At 42.1% G+C, this 20,914-nt stretch overlaps 1 protein-coding gene across 1 annotated transcript in view; it reads left to right on the top strand.

Annotated features, from left to right (window-relative positions):
- Positions 1 to 20,914, top strand: part of Dnah8 (dynein axonemal heavy chain 8) — a 308,707-nt gene that overhangs the window by 60,058 nt on the left and 227,735 nt on the right. Inside the window, exons 16-20 of the mRNA XM_008840196.1 lie at positions 3,623 to 3,810; positions 8,795 to 8,875; positions 9,321 to 9,437; positions 11,717 to 11,836; positions 20,116 to 20,251. Of these exons, the coding sequence (XP_008838418.1) occupies positions 3,623 to 3,810; positions 8,795 to 8,875; positions 9,321 to 9,437; positions 11,717 to 11,836; positions 20,116 to 20,251 (642 nt within the window). The remainder of the gene's footprint in view (positions 1 to 3,622; positions 3,811 to 8,794; positions 8,876 to 9,320; positions 9,438 to 11,716; positions 11,837 to 20,115; positions 20,252 to 20,914) is intronic.

Raw genomic sequence — 20,914 nt, 5'->3', positions numbered from 1 at the left:
CTCTTAAGCCCTTCCAAGCCAGGATGGCCACATCAGCAGAGCTCAGATTTGTAGGCACAGGAATCAGACCCTGGGTGTGGGTTCCTTGAAGTGATGGCCGAGGGGCCATTCTTGCTTCTGCATCTTGTACTTTAGCTCTGGGGATGTAGCAGATGTGAACAGGTCATTAGTTTGCTGCATGATTACATCCTAGAGGACGCCACCCCAAAACTCGCAGGGTGCCGCCCCCTACCAGTACCATAGTTGAGCCTTCAGTAAGCCATTTCATCAGGCCAGCTGTTTCTGGGTAACTATCTGTGTTTAAGGAAAGCACCAGAACTCGCAAAGGAGCACTGGGAAGAACATAACATTGACACTGGGCAAAAGGCCAAAGAGGATCTCCGTGATGACTTACAGAGCACGGCCATTGTGTACCTACCATGCTGTGTGCTTTGCTCTTTTACTTTTTCATGCTGATTGTTTTCTGCCCCCCACGCCTCCTCCCTCTCGTTTACACCTGTTTAAAGGAAGAAGTGTGTCACATGACTGCCTATAAAGCTCTTATTTAAAGTTTTTTTTTAAACGTGCATGAGTGTTTTACCTGCATATTTGTAAGTATACCTGTGCGTGTAATGTCCCCAGAGGCCAGGAGAGGGTGTTGACTCTCCTTTAGCTGGAGTTACAGATGGTTGTTAGCTGCCATGTAGGCACTGGGAATTGAACCTAGGTCCTCTGCAAGAGCAGCCAGTGCTCTTAACCGCCAAGCCAGCTCTCCAACCCCTTTTCTTACTCTTCATAGCAGAAAATAAAGTCTTCTTCCTCCAGAGTTCCCGGCACACTTTATGAGTAGTTCCTCTCATAACACTTCATTGTTTTAAGATCTTCCTCATCTGCCTGCAAGTTGTCCTGTGGCTTCCACATGCACGCTGTGGCATGCATGTGTCCAGACAAATACACATACATGATAATATTATTATTAGTATTAATAACAATATTGACAAGCTGAGATGCTTGTCCAAGCCTGGAGCCACCCTCCTGGTTGTCATTATAGGCCTGTCTTAGTTATGTTGCTGACGTTTTGTCCTGTCCTACAAATTCAGTACAGTCTTAAGGAAGACAGACTTCATTAAATGAATATTTGGAATTATTCTGGAATTTACCTGAAAGGGCATGTGGTTTCTAATCCAGTTCTGAAGGGATTCTAAATGTGTTGAATAAAATTCTTAGCTAAAATCCTCATGAAAACTGCTTCCATTACCATCCTTGCAAGATCTGGCTTAGCAGGGGTAAAGGGGCTTGCTGCACAAGCCTGGAGAGCTGAGTTTGATCCCCGGCCCTTACTTAAAGGTGGAAGGAGAGAACTGACTCCACAAAGTTGTCCTCTGATCTCCACATAGGACATGGGTAGAGGCATATAGACCTCCATATGGCTGCGGCACCCCCATAATAATAGTAAAATTTTATGATAAATAAACGAAAATGTTTTTTTAAAAGAAACTTGCTAATACTAATTTTATGTGGTATGTAGATGTCAGTGGGTTTCAAAGGGATTAAGGACCACTTAATTTTACTAGAAATTTGATATTCTACATGTTCATGTAGAGCTTAGCAGGTTCTGTGATTATAATGAAATTCTCATGTTTCAATAAAGTTCATTAAAACAAGATGCAATTTGAATGAATACATATGAGCTTGCAGATGTTTTATTATTGTGCTGCTAGGAGTAATTTCTGTTAGGAATTAACAGATAATTTAAGGGTATTGTAAAAAACATTTTAGGATTGTGGGTTTCATTTCATAATAAAAAGTGTATGTTTTGTCGGGCGTGGTGGCCCATGCCTTTAATCCCAGCACTGGGGAGGGAGAGGCAGGTGGATCTCTTGTGAGTTCGAGGCTAGCCTGGTCTACATAGCCAGTTCCAGGCCAGCTGGGGCTACAGGGAAACCCTGTCTCAAAAAAGACCCCCCAAAAGTGTATATTTAAAATATTTTACATTTATAAAATTTATTATTATTTTATTATTATTCGTGTGTGTGTTTGTGTGTGTATGTGTGTGTATGTGTGTGTGTGAGTGTGTATTTGTCTGGACACATGCACGTCACAGTGTGCATGAGGAAGTCAGAGAACAACTTTCAGACAACTCTGCTTCTATCATTTGGGTCCTGGGGATTGAACTCAGGTCATCATGCTTGCTGGCAGGTGCCTTTACTCACTGAGCCATCTTACAGGTCCGAAAAGTATATCTTAAAATATTTATTTGGTTTTAAAAATATTTTGTTTATTATTTTTATTTTATGTGTATGAGTGTATTGCCTGCATGTATGTGAGTGTACCCGTGTTGTGCAATGCCACGGAGGTCACAAGAGGGCTTTGGATTCCCCTGGAACTGGAGTTAAGGATGGTTCGTAGCCACCATGTGGGTGCTGGGAATCGAACCCGGGTCATCTGAAAGAGCAGTCAGTGCTCTTAACCACTGAACCATCTCTCCAGCCCCTAAAATATTTATTTGTATGAATGATGCTTATGTGAGCTGTAGTATGGAAAAAATCCCCTCTACATTCTAAGAGATTGTGACTCAATGTTGGTTAGTAAGTATTTGTAGTAAAGGGTGGTGATGCACATCTATGATCTCAGGATTTAGGAGGCTGAAGGATCAGGAGTTCAGGATCATGCTGTGCTACACAGTGAGTTCAAGGAAAAATCTGGGCTATGGGAGACCCTGTCTTAAAAGACAAAAACAAAAATGGATTTCTCAGTGGTATTCAGTTTGGCTATTCAAAATTCAGGATGGAGCTTCAATTCAGGTAAACCTCCCAAAAGAATTCAGATTGGGAACAGGTGGACAGGAGATTGAAATCTTGGAGTTGTGACTTTTTTCAGGGGCTGTGCTGGTTAGCTTTACTGATCAGCTTGACACCCTCTAGAGTCATCTGAGAGGAGGGCTTTGATTGAGGAATTTCCTAGATGAGATTGACCTTTGGATATGTCTGTGTGGGGCTGATTGTTAATTGATAAAGGAGGGAACAGCCCACTGTGGGTGGCACCATTCCCTATGCAAGTGGTCCTGAGTAGAAGCCAGCTTGAAAGCCAGCCAGCAAGTGGTGCCCTCCATGCTTCCTGCTGTACTTGTTTGGCTGTGAAATGAGTTCCTCAGTTGGAGCTACCGCTGTGTGGAATAGCAAGCTGAACTGCTTTCAAGTTCCTGCCCTGACTTCCCTCAGTGATGGCCTATGACCTGGAGTTGTAAGCCAAATAAACCCTTTTCTCCTCAAAGTTGCTTTCGGTCAGAGTATTTTATTGCAGCCAACGTAAATGAAACTAGAGCAAGGGTCACATCATAGTGTATAAAAAATAAGCTACTGATCTCTTTAATCCACTTGGAAAAGAATTGCAGTTCATAGCGCAAAGCCCATCACTTACTGGTCAAGTTTTCTCTCTCTGGGTCTGAGTTTATGACTTTGTAGACACGTTGTCTTCATTTTGCTGGGTCTTGAGGGCTGGGCATATGCAAGAGACTGTGCCTTAGCACCTGAGCATCCAGGACTATAACTGCTCTGCCCTTAAGCAGCTGGTGGGTTGGTGGGGGACGTCAGATGTGTAAACACCTGAAGCAGAAGTCATGTCAGTTCTCCTTCACCTGCAGCTTTGCAAGCCACGCTTTTTGTGCGTCATCCAGAAACGGGGAGGCTGCTGGTTAATTTTGATCCTAAAATCTTGGAGGTCGTGCGGGAAACAAAGTGCATGATAAAGATGAGACTGGACGTTCCAGAACAGGCAAAGAAGTTGCTGAAACTGGAAAGCAAATTGAAGGTGGACAAGTTGTATTTGCAGGTAAGATAAATGGAATCTCCTGATTATATTGTGTGTGTGTGTGTGTGTGTGTGTGTGTGTGTGTGATCATGTGCATGTGCAGGAGTGAGTGTGAACCCCAGAGGTTGTCCATGTTGGGTGTCTTCTACTGCTATCCATCTAATCTTTTGGGGCAGGGTCTCTCATTGGACTCAGTGCTCACTGATTGGCTAGACTGACTGGCCAATGAGCTCTGGGGATACACCTTTCTCCGTCCTCCAGTGCCCGGGTTACAGATGCACACAACCACACTGACTTTTCTGTGTGTGTGCTAGGGATCCAAGCACAGGTCCTTATGCTTCTGTGATAGGCACTGTACTCACTGAGCCATCTTCTCAGTCTCATTATTTTTGAAGGAGTTTGTGTGTGTGTGTGTGTGTGTGTGTGTGTGTGTGTGTAAGAAAAATATATCTTAGCAGGTATGCTGACATTGGGAGAAAATTTGCTCTGAAGTTGATCCTTAAAAAAAAACTTTTCAAAAAAGATTTATTTATGTTATGTGTAGTGATGCATGTCTTTGATCTTAGCACTCCAGAGGCAGAGGCAGAACTTGATGAGATTGGTTTACATAGAGAATTCCAGGCCAGCTGGGGCTATAAGGAGGTTCTGTCTTAAAAAACAAAAAGAAAATATTTATTTTAGTGGGCTGCTCAGTGGTTATGAGCACTGACAGCTCTTGCAGAGGACCTAGGTTCAATTCCCAGCACCCACAGGGCAGCTAACAACTGTTCATAACTCTCGTTCCAGAGGATCTGATGCCCTCTTCTGGCCTCTGAGGCACTGCACACACATGGTGCACTTACATCTATATAGGCAAAACACTCATACATATAAAACAATTTTTTTGGTCTTTTTGAGACAGGGTCTCTCTGTAGCCCCAGCTGTCCTAGAACTTACTATGTAGACCAGGCTGGCCTTGAACTCACAGAGATCTGCCTGCCTCTGCCTCCCAAGTGCTGGGATTAAAGGCGTGCAACCACCATGCCCGGCAAAATAAATTTTTAAAAAAGATTTATTATTTATGTGTGTGTGTGTGTGTGTGTGTGTATGTGTGTGTGTGTGTATGCACATGTGAGTGCAGGTGTCCACAGAGGCCAGAGGAAGTGTCAATCTCATGAAGCTAGAGTAATAGCTGTTTGAGTCACTGGATAATGAGTATTGGAATCTGAACTCTAGTCCTCTGATAGAGCAGTAAGCACTCTTGCCCTCTGTACTATATCTCCAATCCATGTTGTTGATAGAATTAAAATACCGACTCACAAAAGAAAGATGTGATTTGAGATAATAATTACAGACTCTCTTAGACTTCTGGATTGTAAGTGATGAAGCAGCAGGTTTAGCAAAGCTTTAATTATAATTTTATGGAGCAAGAGCATTAGCTTTAATATATTTAATACTAGGGTACTAATAAAATATAAATTAGAAAGAGGGATGACCATAAAATAACACGAGTGGAAAAGATTGTCCAATATTTTGATATAAAATAAAGCATTCCAAATCAAGTTCACTTATGAATAAGATATAATAATAATAAAAGAAGATTGCAGACAAAAACTGACATTCAAAAGTGATATGGGTAAATCAAAATATATTCCGGCATTTGGAGAGATTGCTCAGTGGTTAAGAGTGCCTACTGGTCTTGTAGAAGACCCAAGTTGAATTCCCAGCACCTGTGTTGGACAGCTCATGACTGTCTGTAACTGGCTCCAGGGGATTCATCACCCTCTTCTGACTTCTGTGGACACTGCATTCACAGGCACACACGCACACCCACACATCATTAAAAATAAATAAAATAAAAGCATATTGCATTTCTAGTGCTTGATTTCTAAGAAGTGAAGCAAGAGTAGATGGCATCAGATTTCTTTAGAAAGCCTGTTCAAACAGCAAGCTGAAGGGACCCCAGTGTTCTTTGCTTTTTCTAGGAAGTCTGTGGATATATATTTTGGGGCTGCATGAAGATATATAAATGCAAAGATATTCTTTCTAAAAGCATCAGTCATAGAAAGACTGAAATACAAATTCCATAACAAAGGGCTGATTAAATATGGATTATGAGATAAATACATACAAATTAATGGAATATCTGATCATTCAATGAGAAAAGAAGTCTATTTGCTCTGGGGCAAAATGGATTAACTTCTTTTCATCAATACCATAGTGAGTAAATATAGACTCTTCCTGTTTCTTTCTGCAAAGAGTATTTTGAACCTGCTATTTTCAATATGCCGTTACACATAAATCTCTTGGGATTATGAGATAAATACATACAAATTAATGGAATATCTGATCATTCAATGAGAAAAGAAGTCTATTTGCTCTGGGGCAAAATGGATTAACTTCTTTTCATCAATACCATAGTGAGTAAATATAGACTCTTCCTGTTTCTTTCTGCAAAGAGTATTTTGAACCTGCTATTTTCAATATGCCGTTACACATAAATCTCTTGGTTTAATTAAAGTCCATGTCTGGGTATAAGGACAAGTTGGTAGTGAGATTCTTTGGGAAACAAATATAATGAGGCTATCAAAGAATATTTCAAAATTTTATCTCACTAGGAATAATAATAAATTAAAAATGAGTTGCAATGTGTGACAGTAAGGAGGAACAGCAAAGGGGGGATGAACATAATCAAAATACATTTTATGCATATATGAAATTCTCAAAGAATTAATAAAAATTTTATATTAAAAAGAAGAACAGCAAAGATAAGAGGTCTGCTAAACTGCTTTTGTTGTTGTTGTTATTGTTGCTGTTTGTTTGTCTTGAAACAGGATCTCATGTAACCCAGCTGACCTCAAGCTTGTTATGTAGCTGAGGATGACTTTGAACTCCTGATCCTCCCGCCTCTACCGCTTAAGAGCCAAGTTTAGGGCTTATGTAACTATGCGTGGTCAAAACAGTGTTTTAAAAGTAACAACTTGATTTAAATATGATTCAACTACAATGCAACACATTCATTTAAAATATATAATCAAATGATTTGAGAGTTTCCACAAAGTTGCACAATTCTCATCACAATTAATTTCTAGGACATTTTTGTCACCCTCCAAAAGACCCACCCCCATGCCCATCAGCACTCACCCCAAATTTTCCCTCAAGTCTCCCCCCAGCCCTGGAAACCACCCATCCACTTTGTGTCCATGGACCTGCCTGTGTTGGGCATTTCATACAAATGGAATTGTGTACTGAGTGTCTTCTTTCATTAGACCAAGTTCATTCATATTGTTTCGTGTGGGTTGGTACTCCACAGTAATTCATTTTTGTGGTCAAGTAGCATTCCATTGAATAGTTCTACCACATTTTTGTTATTTGCTCTTCACTTGATGGATATTTGGTCTGTTTCTGTCTTGTGGCTATTATAAGTAATTTGACCATGAATGTGCGTATCAAGTTTTTGAGTGGAGGCATGTTTTTACTCTCTTGGATTTTCTATATCTCTATATATAGTGAAATTACTACATTTAGTTAACTTGCTAATTCCGTGTTCAACCTTCTGAAGAACTTCCAGACTATTCTTCAAAGTGGCACATTGCTTTGTAGAGTGAGATGGAATCTGGATTCCCTGTGTCCTTGCCATCACTTGTTATTGCCTATCTTTTGCACCTCCATCATTTGTGTACGCAGCATTTCGATGTGGTTTTGCTGTGCAGTTCCCTGGTGACTAATGATGATCTGCATCTTTTCATGAGCTTATTGGCTGCTTGTAGATTTTTGGTGATATTTATATTCAGATCCTTTGCTCATTTAAGATTTTATTTGATTTTTACAAATTGTGTGTGTGCGTGTTTGTTTGTGTGTGTGTGCGTGTGTGTGTGTGTGTATGCAAGTGAGTGTGGATGCCTGTGGAGGACAGAGACATCAGATCTTTGGAAGCTGGAGTTATAGGCAGTTGTGAGCTGCACAACATGGGTGCTGGGAACTGAACCCCAGTCCTCTGCAAGAGCAACTAGTGCTCTTAACTGCTGAGCCATCTCTCTCCAGCCCCTGTGCTCATTTTTAAATTGGATTATTTGTCTTTTTAATTTTTGAATTATAACAGATCCTTATAGATATTAGTATGTTATCAGATATTTGATTTGTTTTCTACCATTCTGTGGGCTATGGATTTATCATCAGGTGTTCTGGGTGTATGTACTGGCTCATGGTGCGACCAGGAGGCTGACATCATTCACACCACATCTCATGAGATTTCAGTTAGCCTTGGATGATATCGTGAAGGGCAGAGTCGCTTGCTAAGTATCAAGAAAAAATAAAGCTTTGAACTATAAGTAACAGATAAAGAGGAAAGGAATCAAGAACCTGAATGTATTAAGTAACAATGGAAATGATTTAAGCAACTTAATGCTGTATCTCCCACCATCCCCTGTAATAAGTTACCAGCCAGTCAAAACTGGTCATCATGGGTCATCTCTAAAATATCTAAAACAACCTTTACTCCCAGCATTCAGGAGGCAGCGGCAGGCGGATCTTTGTGAGTTTGAGGCCAGCCTGGTCTACATAGTTAATTCCAGGCCATTTGGAGCTATAGGGAGACCCTGACTGACTAACAGCCATCCAAAACTCCAATTCCAGGGGAATTCGATGCTCTCTTCTGACCTCTGCGGGCATTGCATGACACAGATGCACTTACATACATGCAGGCAATATGCTCATACACATAAAATAAAAATAATAAAATATCAAATAAAGAATCCAAAAAGCAATATTAACACATTTAAAGGGAATGCTTCTGTGATTGACAGCTGATGAAAGTGTGTAGTCAGCTGGTATAAGCTGAAATGAACAGCCCCTGTTTGTGCTGGCAGGCCTTCGTGGAAACCGTGTGATGAAAGCTTTTTGTTATGAATCAAAGTGTGACTATTGCTTTCAAATGTATTAAAGCCTCGAGCCCCAATGGCCTAATGGAGGCACTGGCCTCCTAAAATGAATTAAAGTCAAATAATGGCTTTTTGACTTTGTGCAGGGTCTTCTGCAGTATTATGATGAATTATGCCAGGAGGTGCCTTCTGTGTTTGTCAACCTGATGACCCCTAAAATGAAAAAGGTTGGTGTTGCTGAAGGTTTGTATTAATTTCTCTGATTTAAAATTAGCTTCCATTTCTATAGATTATGGCTCTCAGATCATCTGTTCTTGTCTAGCCCCTGACTTTTTCACTTCAACTTCATAGTTCTCTTCTCTCTCTCTCTCTCTCTCTCTCTCCTCTCTCTCTCTCTCTCTGTCTCTCTCCTTCCTGTTGAATGATTTCTTGTCTAAGTCTGATTGCCTTTGAACAACAAGTAAACATGAGTCATGAGCACTTTGTAAAAATTTATGGCAGCTTCCCAGACAGCCAAAAATGATTTAAAACAAAAAGTCGTCTCCATTAAGCGTAATAGTGGGGAAATATAATGAAGGAAATTTATCTTGTACTAGTTTCAAGTAACAAAAGAAAGCCTCTTCTTTATGTACTCCGGTGAAAAATAGAAGCTGTCATCTTTGCTCTTTTTAGGTGGAATCCGTATTGAGGCAAGGGCTCACGATTCTAACGTGGTCGTCTTTAACGCTGGAAAGCTTCTTCCACGAAGTTGAATCAGTTTTGGATATGTTCAGCCAACTTTTAAAGAAGGTAAAATTGATAGTTCTCTTAAAGCTACATACATTAATACTCAGGATATAAGTAATAGTTTAATGATACACAGAGGGTCTTTGAAGGGTATAATTTGGGCTGGAGAGATGGCTCAGTGGCTAAGAGCTTGTACTGCTCTTTCAGAAGGGCTGAGTTTGGTTCACAGCACCTATGTTGGGTGGCTCACAACTGCCTGTAACTCCAACTCCCCTGAGGCCTGACATCCTGGCCTCCATGGACACCTTGGACTCATGTGCACATAGCCACACACAGACACATACACACATAATGAAAAAATATATCTTAAAAAAATAAAGACTAGGCTTTTGGAGCAAGGGGAAGGAGAGATGGCTCAGCAGTTAAGAGCACTGTCTGTTCTTGCGGCAGACTAGGGCTTGGTTCCCAGCACTTACATGGTAGTCAGCAACCATCTGAAACTTGCAGTGGACCAGGGTTCAGTTCCCAGCACCTACCTACGGGGTGGTTAACAACCATCTCAAACTTCAGTTCCAGGGGATCTGATGCTCTCTTCTGGCCTCTACAGGGATTGCATACATGTGGTACATTTACCTACATGCATGCAAAACACTCATATACACAACATAAAAATAGATAAATAATTAAAAATAAAGGGTATGGGCCGGGTGTGGTGGTGCACGCCTTTAATCCCAGCACTCGGGAGGCAGAGGTGGGCGGATCTCTGTGAGTTGAAGGCCAGCCTGGTCTACATAGTGAGTTCCAGGACAGCTGGGGCTACAGGGAGACCCTGTCTCAAAAAGACGAAAAAACAAACAAAAAAACCAAAATAAATAAATAAATAAATAAAGGGTATGACCTTTAACTAAAAGAATGTTAATTATATAAAAGGTAATGTTTTATGTTTCTTGTACTGATTTGGGTTTTTCATCTGGGTTGCCTTGCATTTATCGCTGAATTACCTTGCCTTCAATAGGCTAAGCTGATGGTTCAACTCCATACTGTAGTTTAAAAGTGGGATGATAGCCAGGCATAGTGGCACATGCCTTTAATCCCAGCACTTGGGAGGCAGAGGCAGGCGGATCTCTGTGAGTTCGAGGCCAGCCTGGTCTACATAGTGAGTTCCAGGACAGCTGGAATCCTGTCTCAAAAAGACCAAAAAATAAAAGTAGGATGACTTGGGGGCTGGGAGATGGCTTAGTGCATAAAATCACGAGAACTGAGTTCATATCCCCAGCATGACATAAAAAGCCAGGCTGGGATAGTGCCTGCCTGTAATCTCAGTCTTGGGAGGCAGAGATAGGGGATACCCAGAGCAAGCTGACTGGCTGGACACCACACACACACACACACACACACACACACACACACACACGCATGCACACCTGCATTGTATATGTGCCCACACACAGGCAAACATGCATACACACATGCACACAGCACACACTTACACATGCACACACCCACAGAAAATAGGATGATTGTAGGCTGCTAAAGACAGGAAAGTGACATGCCTAAGTGTTAACATTAATGCATCTGACTCTAACTGGTGGAGGCAATAGTCTAGTAGAAGATGACCTGCTGATTTCTGATGTCGGCTCTACAGAACATGCGCGTCTTTTTAAATGTGCAAGTCTCTTTGTGCTATCATGATGTCATAGACAAACTCAGAGGCTTCGGAGTCAGCTAACCTGGGGTAGGCTCCTCTGCTTTTCACTATGTGTTTTTTCTTCATTTACTTTCCTTTTATGAGCCTTGGTGTCTTTAGCTGTAAAGCTGGGGCATGAATACATGAATGCCTCATTTGCTGCATGATGAGGATCAAAGGAAGTCACCCATATGAGCGGTGTTTTGGCCCACACTGTTTTAGATTCATGTCAAGCTTTCTTTGCACATGTATTCTTAAAAATTTCACCAAATTATGCTTGGCTCAGGAGGCAACTTTCTAGATTTAGTTCTCTAGATTAATTTATTTTAAATTATTATTTTTATTTTCAAAAGGTTTATGTGTATGAGTGTTTTGTCTGCATGTGTATATGTGTACCATGTGTGCGCAGTGCCCTTGGAGGCCAGAAGAGGGAGTTAGAGCCCATGGAACTTGAGTTACAGATGGTTGTCAACTGCCATATGGGCAGTGGGATCTGAACCCAGGTCCTCTGCGAAAGCAGCCAGGGTTCTTAACCTCTGAGCCATTTCTTTAGCCGTGTTTAAATTAATTCATAACTTAAGTACATTTTGGCTGAAATGTTTGTGCTAAAGGGAAAGAGAGTTATTTCCTAATTAATTTTTTTTCTTGTGGGAAGGTCAATGACTTGTGTGAAATGCATATTGATACAGTTCTGAAGGAGATAGCCAAGACCCTACTGATTTCCTTGTCGGATACCGGTGCCAGCAGATTAGAAGACATGCTGGACCTGAATGAGGTATGCATTATTATATCATAACAACACACATGTGGAGTCACAGGCCTACAGTGTGAATTGGCAATCTAGAAGCAGGCATCTGGGCTTGTAGCATGTTTATTTAGAACCAGCTTTTTGGTGGGGAAATATCCTCAGTATAAAGACTTACCGTCTCTAAAAGTGCAAGTCCAAGACCAAACATAGATGTGATTTTACTAAAGTTCTTAAATTAATGCTGGTTTTCCTCAGGGCTCTGTCAGCAGTTCTCGATTCTTCCCTCAGTACGTGCTCCCAGAGCCATGCCAATTTTATTGTTGTTTACCTAGACGCTTTCCAATTAGGTCACTCAGAAACCTGGGAATCATCACTTCTCCTCACTCCTTTTCCTAAATCCATCTAGTCTTAAGGCTGAGCCAGGTTTTGCCAGATCTTGCTTAAATCATCTCTCTTCTGTTCCTACTTCCCATTTCTTAGATCAGACCCTTTAACAGCTTTATGCTGTGACCTAACTGTTCTTCCTGTTTCTATATCTGGCCTGCCATATTCAGCCATACTGCCACTGTATCTGATTGTGCAGACTTTTGGTTCAAGTCTTCCAAAGGCAGTGGTACCTAGTCCTTACAGCATGAAATCTAACCTCTTAGCGTCCTGTTCCTTTGATATTTATTTTTTTGATTCTTTAAAATCTATTTTTACTTTTACATGTATGAATGTTTTACCTGCATGTATGAACGTACACCCGTGTTGTGCAATGCATGTGTAGGCCAGAAGAAGGAGTTAGATCCCCTGGAACCAGAGTTTCAAATGGTTATTAGCTGCCACGTGGGTGCTGGGAACTGAATCCAGGTCCTCTGCAAGAGCAGCCAGTGCTCTTAACTGCGGAGCCATCTCTCCAGCCCTACTAAGTCCAGTCAGTGAATTTGTACACATCTTTTAGCTTGTGTCTTTCTCTAAGATACAGAGCACTTCCCCATCCAAATGATTCTCTTGTGCTCTGTTCCAGGCCGTCTTCTGCCCTGTTCCCCCATTTGACTTTCATGATTGTACACTCATGTTGCCCAGAAGTTTGGTCTTTACTTCATAGGAAATAGTGTGACATATATATTTTTTAATTTATTTTTTAATATGAATGAGTATATTGCCTGCATATATGCAAGTACATCCATGTTGCGCAATTTCCGTGGAGGACAGAAGAGGGAGCCGGATCCCCTGGAACCAGAAGTATGAACAGTTGTTAGCTACTATGGGGGTGCTAGGATTTGAACCTGGGTCCTCTGCAAGAGCAGCTGATGCTCTTAACTGCTGAGCCATCTCTCCAGCCCTGTGACATATGTTCTTTTTAAAAAAAAATTTTAAATTTGTTATTTTTATTTTATGTGTATACATGTATTACCTGTATGTAGGTAAGGGCACCCATGTCGTGCAATGCCCGTGGAGGTCAGAAGAGCCTGTTGGATCCCCTGGGACTGGAGTTATAGAAAGTTGTTAGCTGCCATGTGGGTGCTGGGATTTGAACTCAGGTCTTCTATAAGAACAACCAGTGTTCTTAACCACCGAGCCATCTCTTCAGCTCCACATTCTTTATATTTATAAAGTTGTGACTCACCTTATTATTTTGTTCTTTCTTACAACACTATATTATTCTACTGTATGAACATCTTGCAATTCACCTATGCTATTGAGGACATTTGCATAGCTTGTAACTTTTGATTATACACTGAATATTATTATATATGTGTTTTTGTTGACTTTTGGTGAGTATCCAGAAATGAAATTGCTGGGTCATCCATTGTAAATATATTTGACTGCAGTACTGTTCCAGGAAAGTTTGGGGAGTCCCTTCATGGTCACTAGATGAGACTGGGGAAATCAGGGTTTCCTCTTGGGATTCTTAGTCTTATTAATCAGAGAATTTAAGAATGGACTCTAGTGGAAGTTTGAGGACAATTTTATTAGAACGTGAAAGAAAACCCCAGGACAGGCAAGCTGTAAATTTCATCAGCTGCCTGGAGATGGAGAATAGAGAAGGAAGGAAGAAAAGCCATGCTGGTTTAGAGAAGCCGGCATGCAGGTCAGCCAGCCACATGACAGACAAGCAACACACTGATGGGGGGAGCTTTAGAGAGAGCACGGAGTCCCAAAGCACCAGAGAATGCGTGCTTAGGGCAGAGACAGGGAAGAAAAGGAAATATTCCACTTTCCTGAGCACTTCAGAAAATCAGGAAGTTTATGGCTGCAGCCTTGTGAGCTACTGCGATATGGGGTGGGAATTATGGGAAGGAAAAGTACACCATCTCATTAAAGGGGTACTTATTCCCCCTCCACCTAGCTTTTTAGCTTGGCTTAAGGTGAACCTACCTTTCTAAGGGGTGGTCCCGCCTCCCCGAGGGGTGTCAGACTCTTTAGCTAGACATTGGGCTTGTCTTAACTGGAATGTTCGGTTTCCACCCAGGTCAGAGAGTCTATTTTCTTAATCAGAAGGAGTTTTTTTCTTTTCCTCTCTCTTAATAGGCTTTTATTGCTAGTCTAACAGTAGAAATACCTCTTTGGAGAGCATCCATTTGAATTAGGAGCCTGTTGGGTTGGGTTTTTGCACCAGACTGTTATGTTTCTGAACCTATAGGGGCTCATTCCTCACCTCTCCTCCTCCTTCCTGTTTGACTTGCAACTTTCTTACTGTGATAACTAACAGAAAACATATATTTAACCATTTAAAATATTTTTATCCTTCATTTATTCTTTGACAATTTCATACACGTATATATCTCGATCATACCTACCTCCAGCTCCTCCCTCCCTCCCACCTCCATGCCCTCTCTGTCTTCCTTCCTTCCTTCCTTCCTTCCTTCCTTCCTTCCTTCCTCCCTCCCTCCCTCCCTCCCTCTTTCTTTCACTCTTTCTTTCTTTCCTTCCTTCTTCTTACTGAATCCAGTTTGCTGGAATGCTGACTGGTCTTTGTTGGCTTGATCTTGTTCAGGACTTGTGCAGTTACCACAGCTGCAGTGAGTTCATGAGTGCAATGGCTGTGTTGTGCCCAAAGACAGCATTGCACAGCATCCTTCCCATCCTCCTCCAACTCTTGCATCCTCCCCACCCTCTCTTCTTCGGAAACTTGTGGTTCCTCTAACCATTTTAAGAGTATATGTCAGTGATATTAAATATACTTACAATGTGACATAACCACCAATGTTGTCTAATTTCCGGAAATTTAAAGAAAATTTATTGAGTCAAGAATTTCAGTGTGTTTTGATCATGTTCCAACCCCCTCTCCAATCTCCACCCTTACCCCCCCCCAATTTCATGACCTCTGTTAGCATATGGAAAACCCCATCTATCTTATGTACCACATCTGAACTGGGTGTCAAAGAAGTCCTATCTCATTAGAATGCCAGTGATCTATAATTCTTAAACACAGATGGACCAAAGTAAGGGCCAGTTTCCTTTCCTTCACACATGATTTTGGGTCAGAATACATCCAGGTTTTTTGGAATGAACTTTTCGTATGTATTTTCTGTTTCTCTTACACGCCGCTTAGGGCTGTCATGTAGGAATTTCTCTTTCCATCAGTGATCAGAGCTGCTTGGGATTCTTCATCAAAGACGGCTGTACACAGTCCAAGTACGTGCAGGTTACACTTCGGCTGTTTCTGGGCTTCACACAGCGCACTCACCCCACTTTGGTCCAAAGCATTCTCCAACAGGTAGATGTTCCCCAGAGGGTTTTTCTGTGGGTAAAAGCAGAACGTGGGTCTTCACTGCAGGCAGCAGTTGACTCATGGACCTCCAACCCAAGAGTCTCTGTGTGACAGCTGGGATGTTTCACAGCCTCACGTGACAGTTGTCCATTACTGTTCTCTATACCAGTGTCTTCTGGATTATTTTCTGTAATCTGTAGACTTCTCAGGTTCCTATTGCTGTTACAGACTGCAGCTAGGACTTGATAGCCCATGGATGACGGTGATTGCCTGTATGACCATTGGAGTGCTGTGCAGTGAACTGTCGCAGGCCCAGCCCCTGGCAAGAGCAATGCACCGGGATACTGTATAGCGGGGTGGTCGACACCCCCACCTGATTGTGCCCACTTACCCAAGCTTGGCAGCCAGGAAGGCCCAGTGTCCCAGAGACCCAGGGGTGCACTGTGCTTGTGAGTAGACATCCAGGCAGGTGCAGCTCTGGTCACCATCTTGGCTCCCTGGTTATTTTTCCTCTTAACTTGTCAAGTCCTGAGTTCAGAATTTTAAGAGCTATGTGGGAATGCCAGGCTTCTTAATTAAATGAGGAGTCCCTGTGTTTCCGGAATGCCCCACTGCCACCACCTTCAGGTTCCACAGCCATGTTGTTGCCATCTTGGCTCCCAGATCTTTCTCTTTCTTACTTGCCCAGGCCTGAGGTCAGAGTTTTTAGATCAATATAGAATCACGTGTGGTCAGGGAGGCATTCATCTTGTATGATAAGGTTCCCATATGGTCCAGCACATGCACTCAGTCTCTTGGGAGCCAGTGCACCCAGGGCCCTGAGGCTGGCTGCCTCCACCTTTTTTACCCTCTCCCTTGAGAACTTTTTCATCATCTAACTATTGTGTTATGCATACGAGGTCCCCTACTCTCCTATCTCCAGCCATTAGTCACCCCTCTTCTGCTTCCTATTCCTGTGAGTTTGCCTCCTCTTGATATCTCATATAAATAGAATCATATAATATTTATTCTTTGATAGACCAAAGACACAATTCCACTCAAATTCAATTTGGTGAACAAATGAACTCACTGGATTACTTACAGGAGCAAGGGTCACCAATTTCTTACAAGAGCTGTGGTGACCCCCAGACAGACTGATCATTAAAAGCCCCATCCAGCATGGGTGACAACCTCCTCCAAACTATGTAGATGGAGTCCTTTCTTCAGTTAACCTTCCACCCACTGTGTACTCCAGTCTAGCATCTTATGAGACCAGGTACAATCTGAGCAGGATTACATGCAACTGGGAGGGGGATTCATGAGGGACTGAGTGCCTGGAATTGTAGGTGAGGGTCTAATGACCCTGCCCATCCCCTCCTTCTATGAAGGAACTCAGTTGGGTCTTGTTGAGCGTCTCTTGTGGGTAGTCACAGTTTCTCTGATCAAGAATGTTTCCCAAAGCCGGGTGTGGTGGCACACGCCTTTAATTCCAGCACTCGGGAGGCAGAGGCAGGCAGATCTCTGTGAGTTCAAGGCCAGCCTGGTCTACATAGTGAGTTCCAGGACAGCTGGGGCTACAGGGAGACCCTGTCTCAGAAAGACCAAAAGAATGTTTCCAAAGAAATGTCCAGTTTCTGCCCGGTGTTTACTTCTCACTGATCCTAGAATCTCAGCGTAAGCGTTTCATGAAGGGTTTGCCGACATGCAAACAGAATACACAGAATTGGGGGAATTTCTGCATCAGTTTCCTTCCTTTTGTCCTATTTATAATGAATTCGTCTTCTCATGGTGCGTATTCAGAATTATTTTGACATTATTAATTGCTGAGCAAAAGAAGCTCATGCTGTTAGAGAGAAAGTGTTTTGAATTCACAAACAAAGAACTTTCCCATGAATCAAAAGGGAAACAGACCACACAAAGAAGGGAGATTAGGCTAGACAGACAAGATGTAATGTGCTGTTTTGTGTTGATGGTTCAATAGGAAAACCTGTAATGAGATAAGTGGCCGGTCTTGGTGCTATAAGTTGAGATCAGAAGGCAGAATTCTGAAGAGCACCTTTGTCAATCAGTTATTTCCCCTGGAGTAACTAAAAACCTAGCCACGCTTAGACTGCCTGCCCAGAAGCCTGCCATGGGGCGGACAACTGTAGGCAAGACAGAAGATGATTTGTAAGGGTAGTCAGGTAACATTGTGGGTAGAGAAATCAGTTTTGGAAACATCATATACACAATACTAATTTTTTGGAGTGGAGGCGGATGAGCTTGGCTGGAACCAAGCAGTTGTTAACCATGAGGCCATTGTTTGAACCTGTGAGCATGGAAGGAGTAGATAGTGACACCTCACCTTCCCGTTCCTCCTGCTGATCACTTCTGCTGGTGCATCTCACTGGTTCAAGCCCATTGGAATCCAGAGCCCTTTCCACTATATAGGACTGCATCGTTTTACATCTACCATGAGTGCACAGTACATATGGGATCCTATTTCTCTACATACATCCCTGCTGACCTTTGTTATTGCTTTAGTTTGCTTTCTGTTGCTGGAATGAAACACTCTGACCAAAAGCAACTCATGCCTTCCACTTCCCGGTCATAATTCCTCATTGAGGGAAGTCAGGGCAGGAGCTCAAGGAACTGAAGCAGAAACCACGAGGGATGCTGCTTACTAGCTTGGTCCCAGGCGCAGACTCAGCTACCTGTCTTTTTAAAATATTTTATTATTTTTATTTTATTTTATGTGTATGAGTTTATTGCATGCATGCATGTAAGTGCACCCGTGTTGTGCAATGCCCGCAGAGATCAGAAGACGGCGTCAGATCCCCTGGAACTGGAGTCACAGACAGTCTTTAGCTTCCATGTGGGTGCTGGGAATCAAACCTGGGTCCTCTGCAAGAGCTGTCAGTCTCTTAACCACTGAGTCATCTCTTCAGCCCTGAGGGAGGCATTTTCTTAATTGCTGGTTAATGTAGGAGGGCCCAACCCACTGTGGGTGGTGTCATCTTTAGGGAGTTGGGCCTGAGATGTATAAGAAAGGAAGCTGAGCAAGCCGAGAGGGAGTGAGCCAGTGAGCAGCGTTACTCCATGGTTTCCGCTTCCAAGTCTTGCTCCAATGTAGTCCCTGCCCTGCTCTGATTTTCTTCAACGGTGAACTGCGATATGTAAGACGAAATAAATCCTTTCCTCTCCAAGTTGTTTTTGGTCATGGTGTTTATTTCAGTAACAGAAAGCAAAGTAGGACATAGGAGGAAATAGTATTTCCTCAGGACTGAAAAAATGAGCAGATACATCGCTAAGAGAGGACCAGGGAAGAGGGGAGCACGAATGGGGGATAGTGGTGGTGGAGATTGGCCCCCTCCAGGAATTTTCTGGAGAGACGTTTCATGGAGAGGCTCAGGCTCTTTTCTGGATGTGTTTTGAAGGCCCAAGTTGACTGCTCTCGTTTACTCTTTTCTAAACTGCTTGTTGGACATTGGCTCACCCAGTTTTGTAAGCCAGTTTCTCTTCTGACTTTGACTAGTCCTCAGCTTCTTCTTGAAGCCTCTTCTGACTATTGGAAAAGGTCATATCCAGGACTTCATGCATGCTAGGCAGGCATTCTACCAACTGAACTCCACCCTCGGCTCCAGTACGCATAAGCTGTTAAACAGATGCCCAGCAATAGAGCCATACTCAAACAGTACCTCATTTAAATCTCAAAGCAACAGTTTGGATTGTCCCCTCTTAAAACTATATCTCAATTTCAACTTTTGGCAATAACTTTTTACCTAGATCTATGTGTGGCTGAGTCAGATGTAGATCAAAGATTGGATTTTTCTTCTTTCTTTTTCTTTTCTTTACAGCTTTCTTTTGGTTATTGGCAATTTCGGATCCAAGACATTAAACTTAAGGGGTGTGAATACCTCCCCAAAAGACATGAAGCCATTGACAAATCTCTATCACATGTCACCTATCTATTTATCATCTATTAATCATCTATCAATCTTATATTTATCTACCTATCATCTATAATTTATCATCCATCTATCATCTATTATCATCTATCTCTATCATCATCATCATCTATCAACTATCAGCTATCTATCATCTATATCTATCATCTATCATATCTATCTCTATCATCTATAATCATCTATCTATCATCTATCTATCATCATCTATCATTATCTATCTATCTATCTATCTATCTATCATCATCATCTATCATTATCTATCTATCTATCTATTATCATCTATCATCTATCTATCTATCTATCTATCTATCAATCATCATCTATCATTATCTATCTATCTATCTATCTATCAATCATCATCTATCATTATCTATCTATCTATCTATCTATCTATCTATCTATCATCATCTATCATCTATCTATCATCTCTATCATCTATCTATCTACCTATCTAATATTTATCCACCTATCATTTATCAATTTATCATCTGTCTATCCTTGCAGTGCTGGGGAGTGGAATCCAGGACACAATAGACAAGTATCCTACCACTGAGCAACACTTCCAGTCTTTCTGCTTACTTTTAAGTGAAATTAGTCATAGTTTTAGAAATTAAAGTCATAATATTTTCATAGAATTTTTAAGGTGTCTGAGAATGAACAGTAATTTCTTTATTCAATAGACATATACAAAAGAATGGGCAGACATTCTAAATCACAAAAGCAGACATGTGGAAGAAGCCGTGAAAGAGCTGATATTAATATTTGAGCAAATTTATGAAGTCAAGTACACCGGGACACCAACAAAACAGGTACCAGGTAATTTCACTCACGAATGTTTGAGTCTCGAGTTACAGCTATGTTCTCCCATGGGTGCCTCCTGCTCAGCAGATAGCAGAGTTTCAGATTCCTCGAAGGAAAGCAGGTATTGAGCATAAACCACACTGCACACACAAACAGTTTAGATCCTGTGAGCCCTGGTTGGCAGTAAGAGAATAGTGAGACCTTCTTGAAATCCAAGTTCCTAGATGCCAACCTGTTGGATCTCCGGGACCCTCATAATTGTGGCATAACTTATGATGAGGCCTATTGTAACTTCCTGAGCCTGACTAAAGTTTGGCAACCTGTCTCTGGCCGGTCACTTCCTCGTGGAGGTGACTCAGCAGGGCCCGACCTCGGACTGCCTCTCCCCAATCACAGCTGGCGTGGCCAATTCCCAGTGGCTCACAGCCATTGCCCCAGATGACATACACCTTTGCCCTTCCCTTTTCCACACCCCTTTTTGTTTAAACTATATAAGGTAATGCCTGATGCAATAAAGTGAGTTCTTGCCTCAACAAGACTCCCAACTCGGTGTGGTTTTTGAGCCGACACTCACTATCCCGCTCAGCCCCTAAGAGAGGAACACAGGCTGGTCCTGGCCTCTCTTCCTGTGCCGTACCTGTCGGAGAGCGATCCGACACCAACCAACAGCCAACCTTT

This window comes from Nannospalax galili, unplaced genomic scaffold (assembly GCF_000622305.1).
Source record: "Nannospalax galili isolate Female #2095 unplaced genomic scaffold, S.galili_v1.0 scaffold538, whole genome shotgun sequence".
Lineage (NCBI taxonomy): Eukaryota > Metazoa > Chordata > Mammalia > Rodentia > Spalacidae > Nannospalax > Nannospalax galili.
This window is presented reverse-complemented; position numbering and strand designations above follow the sequence as displayed.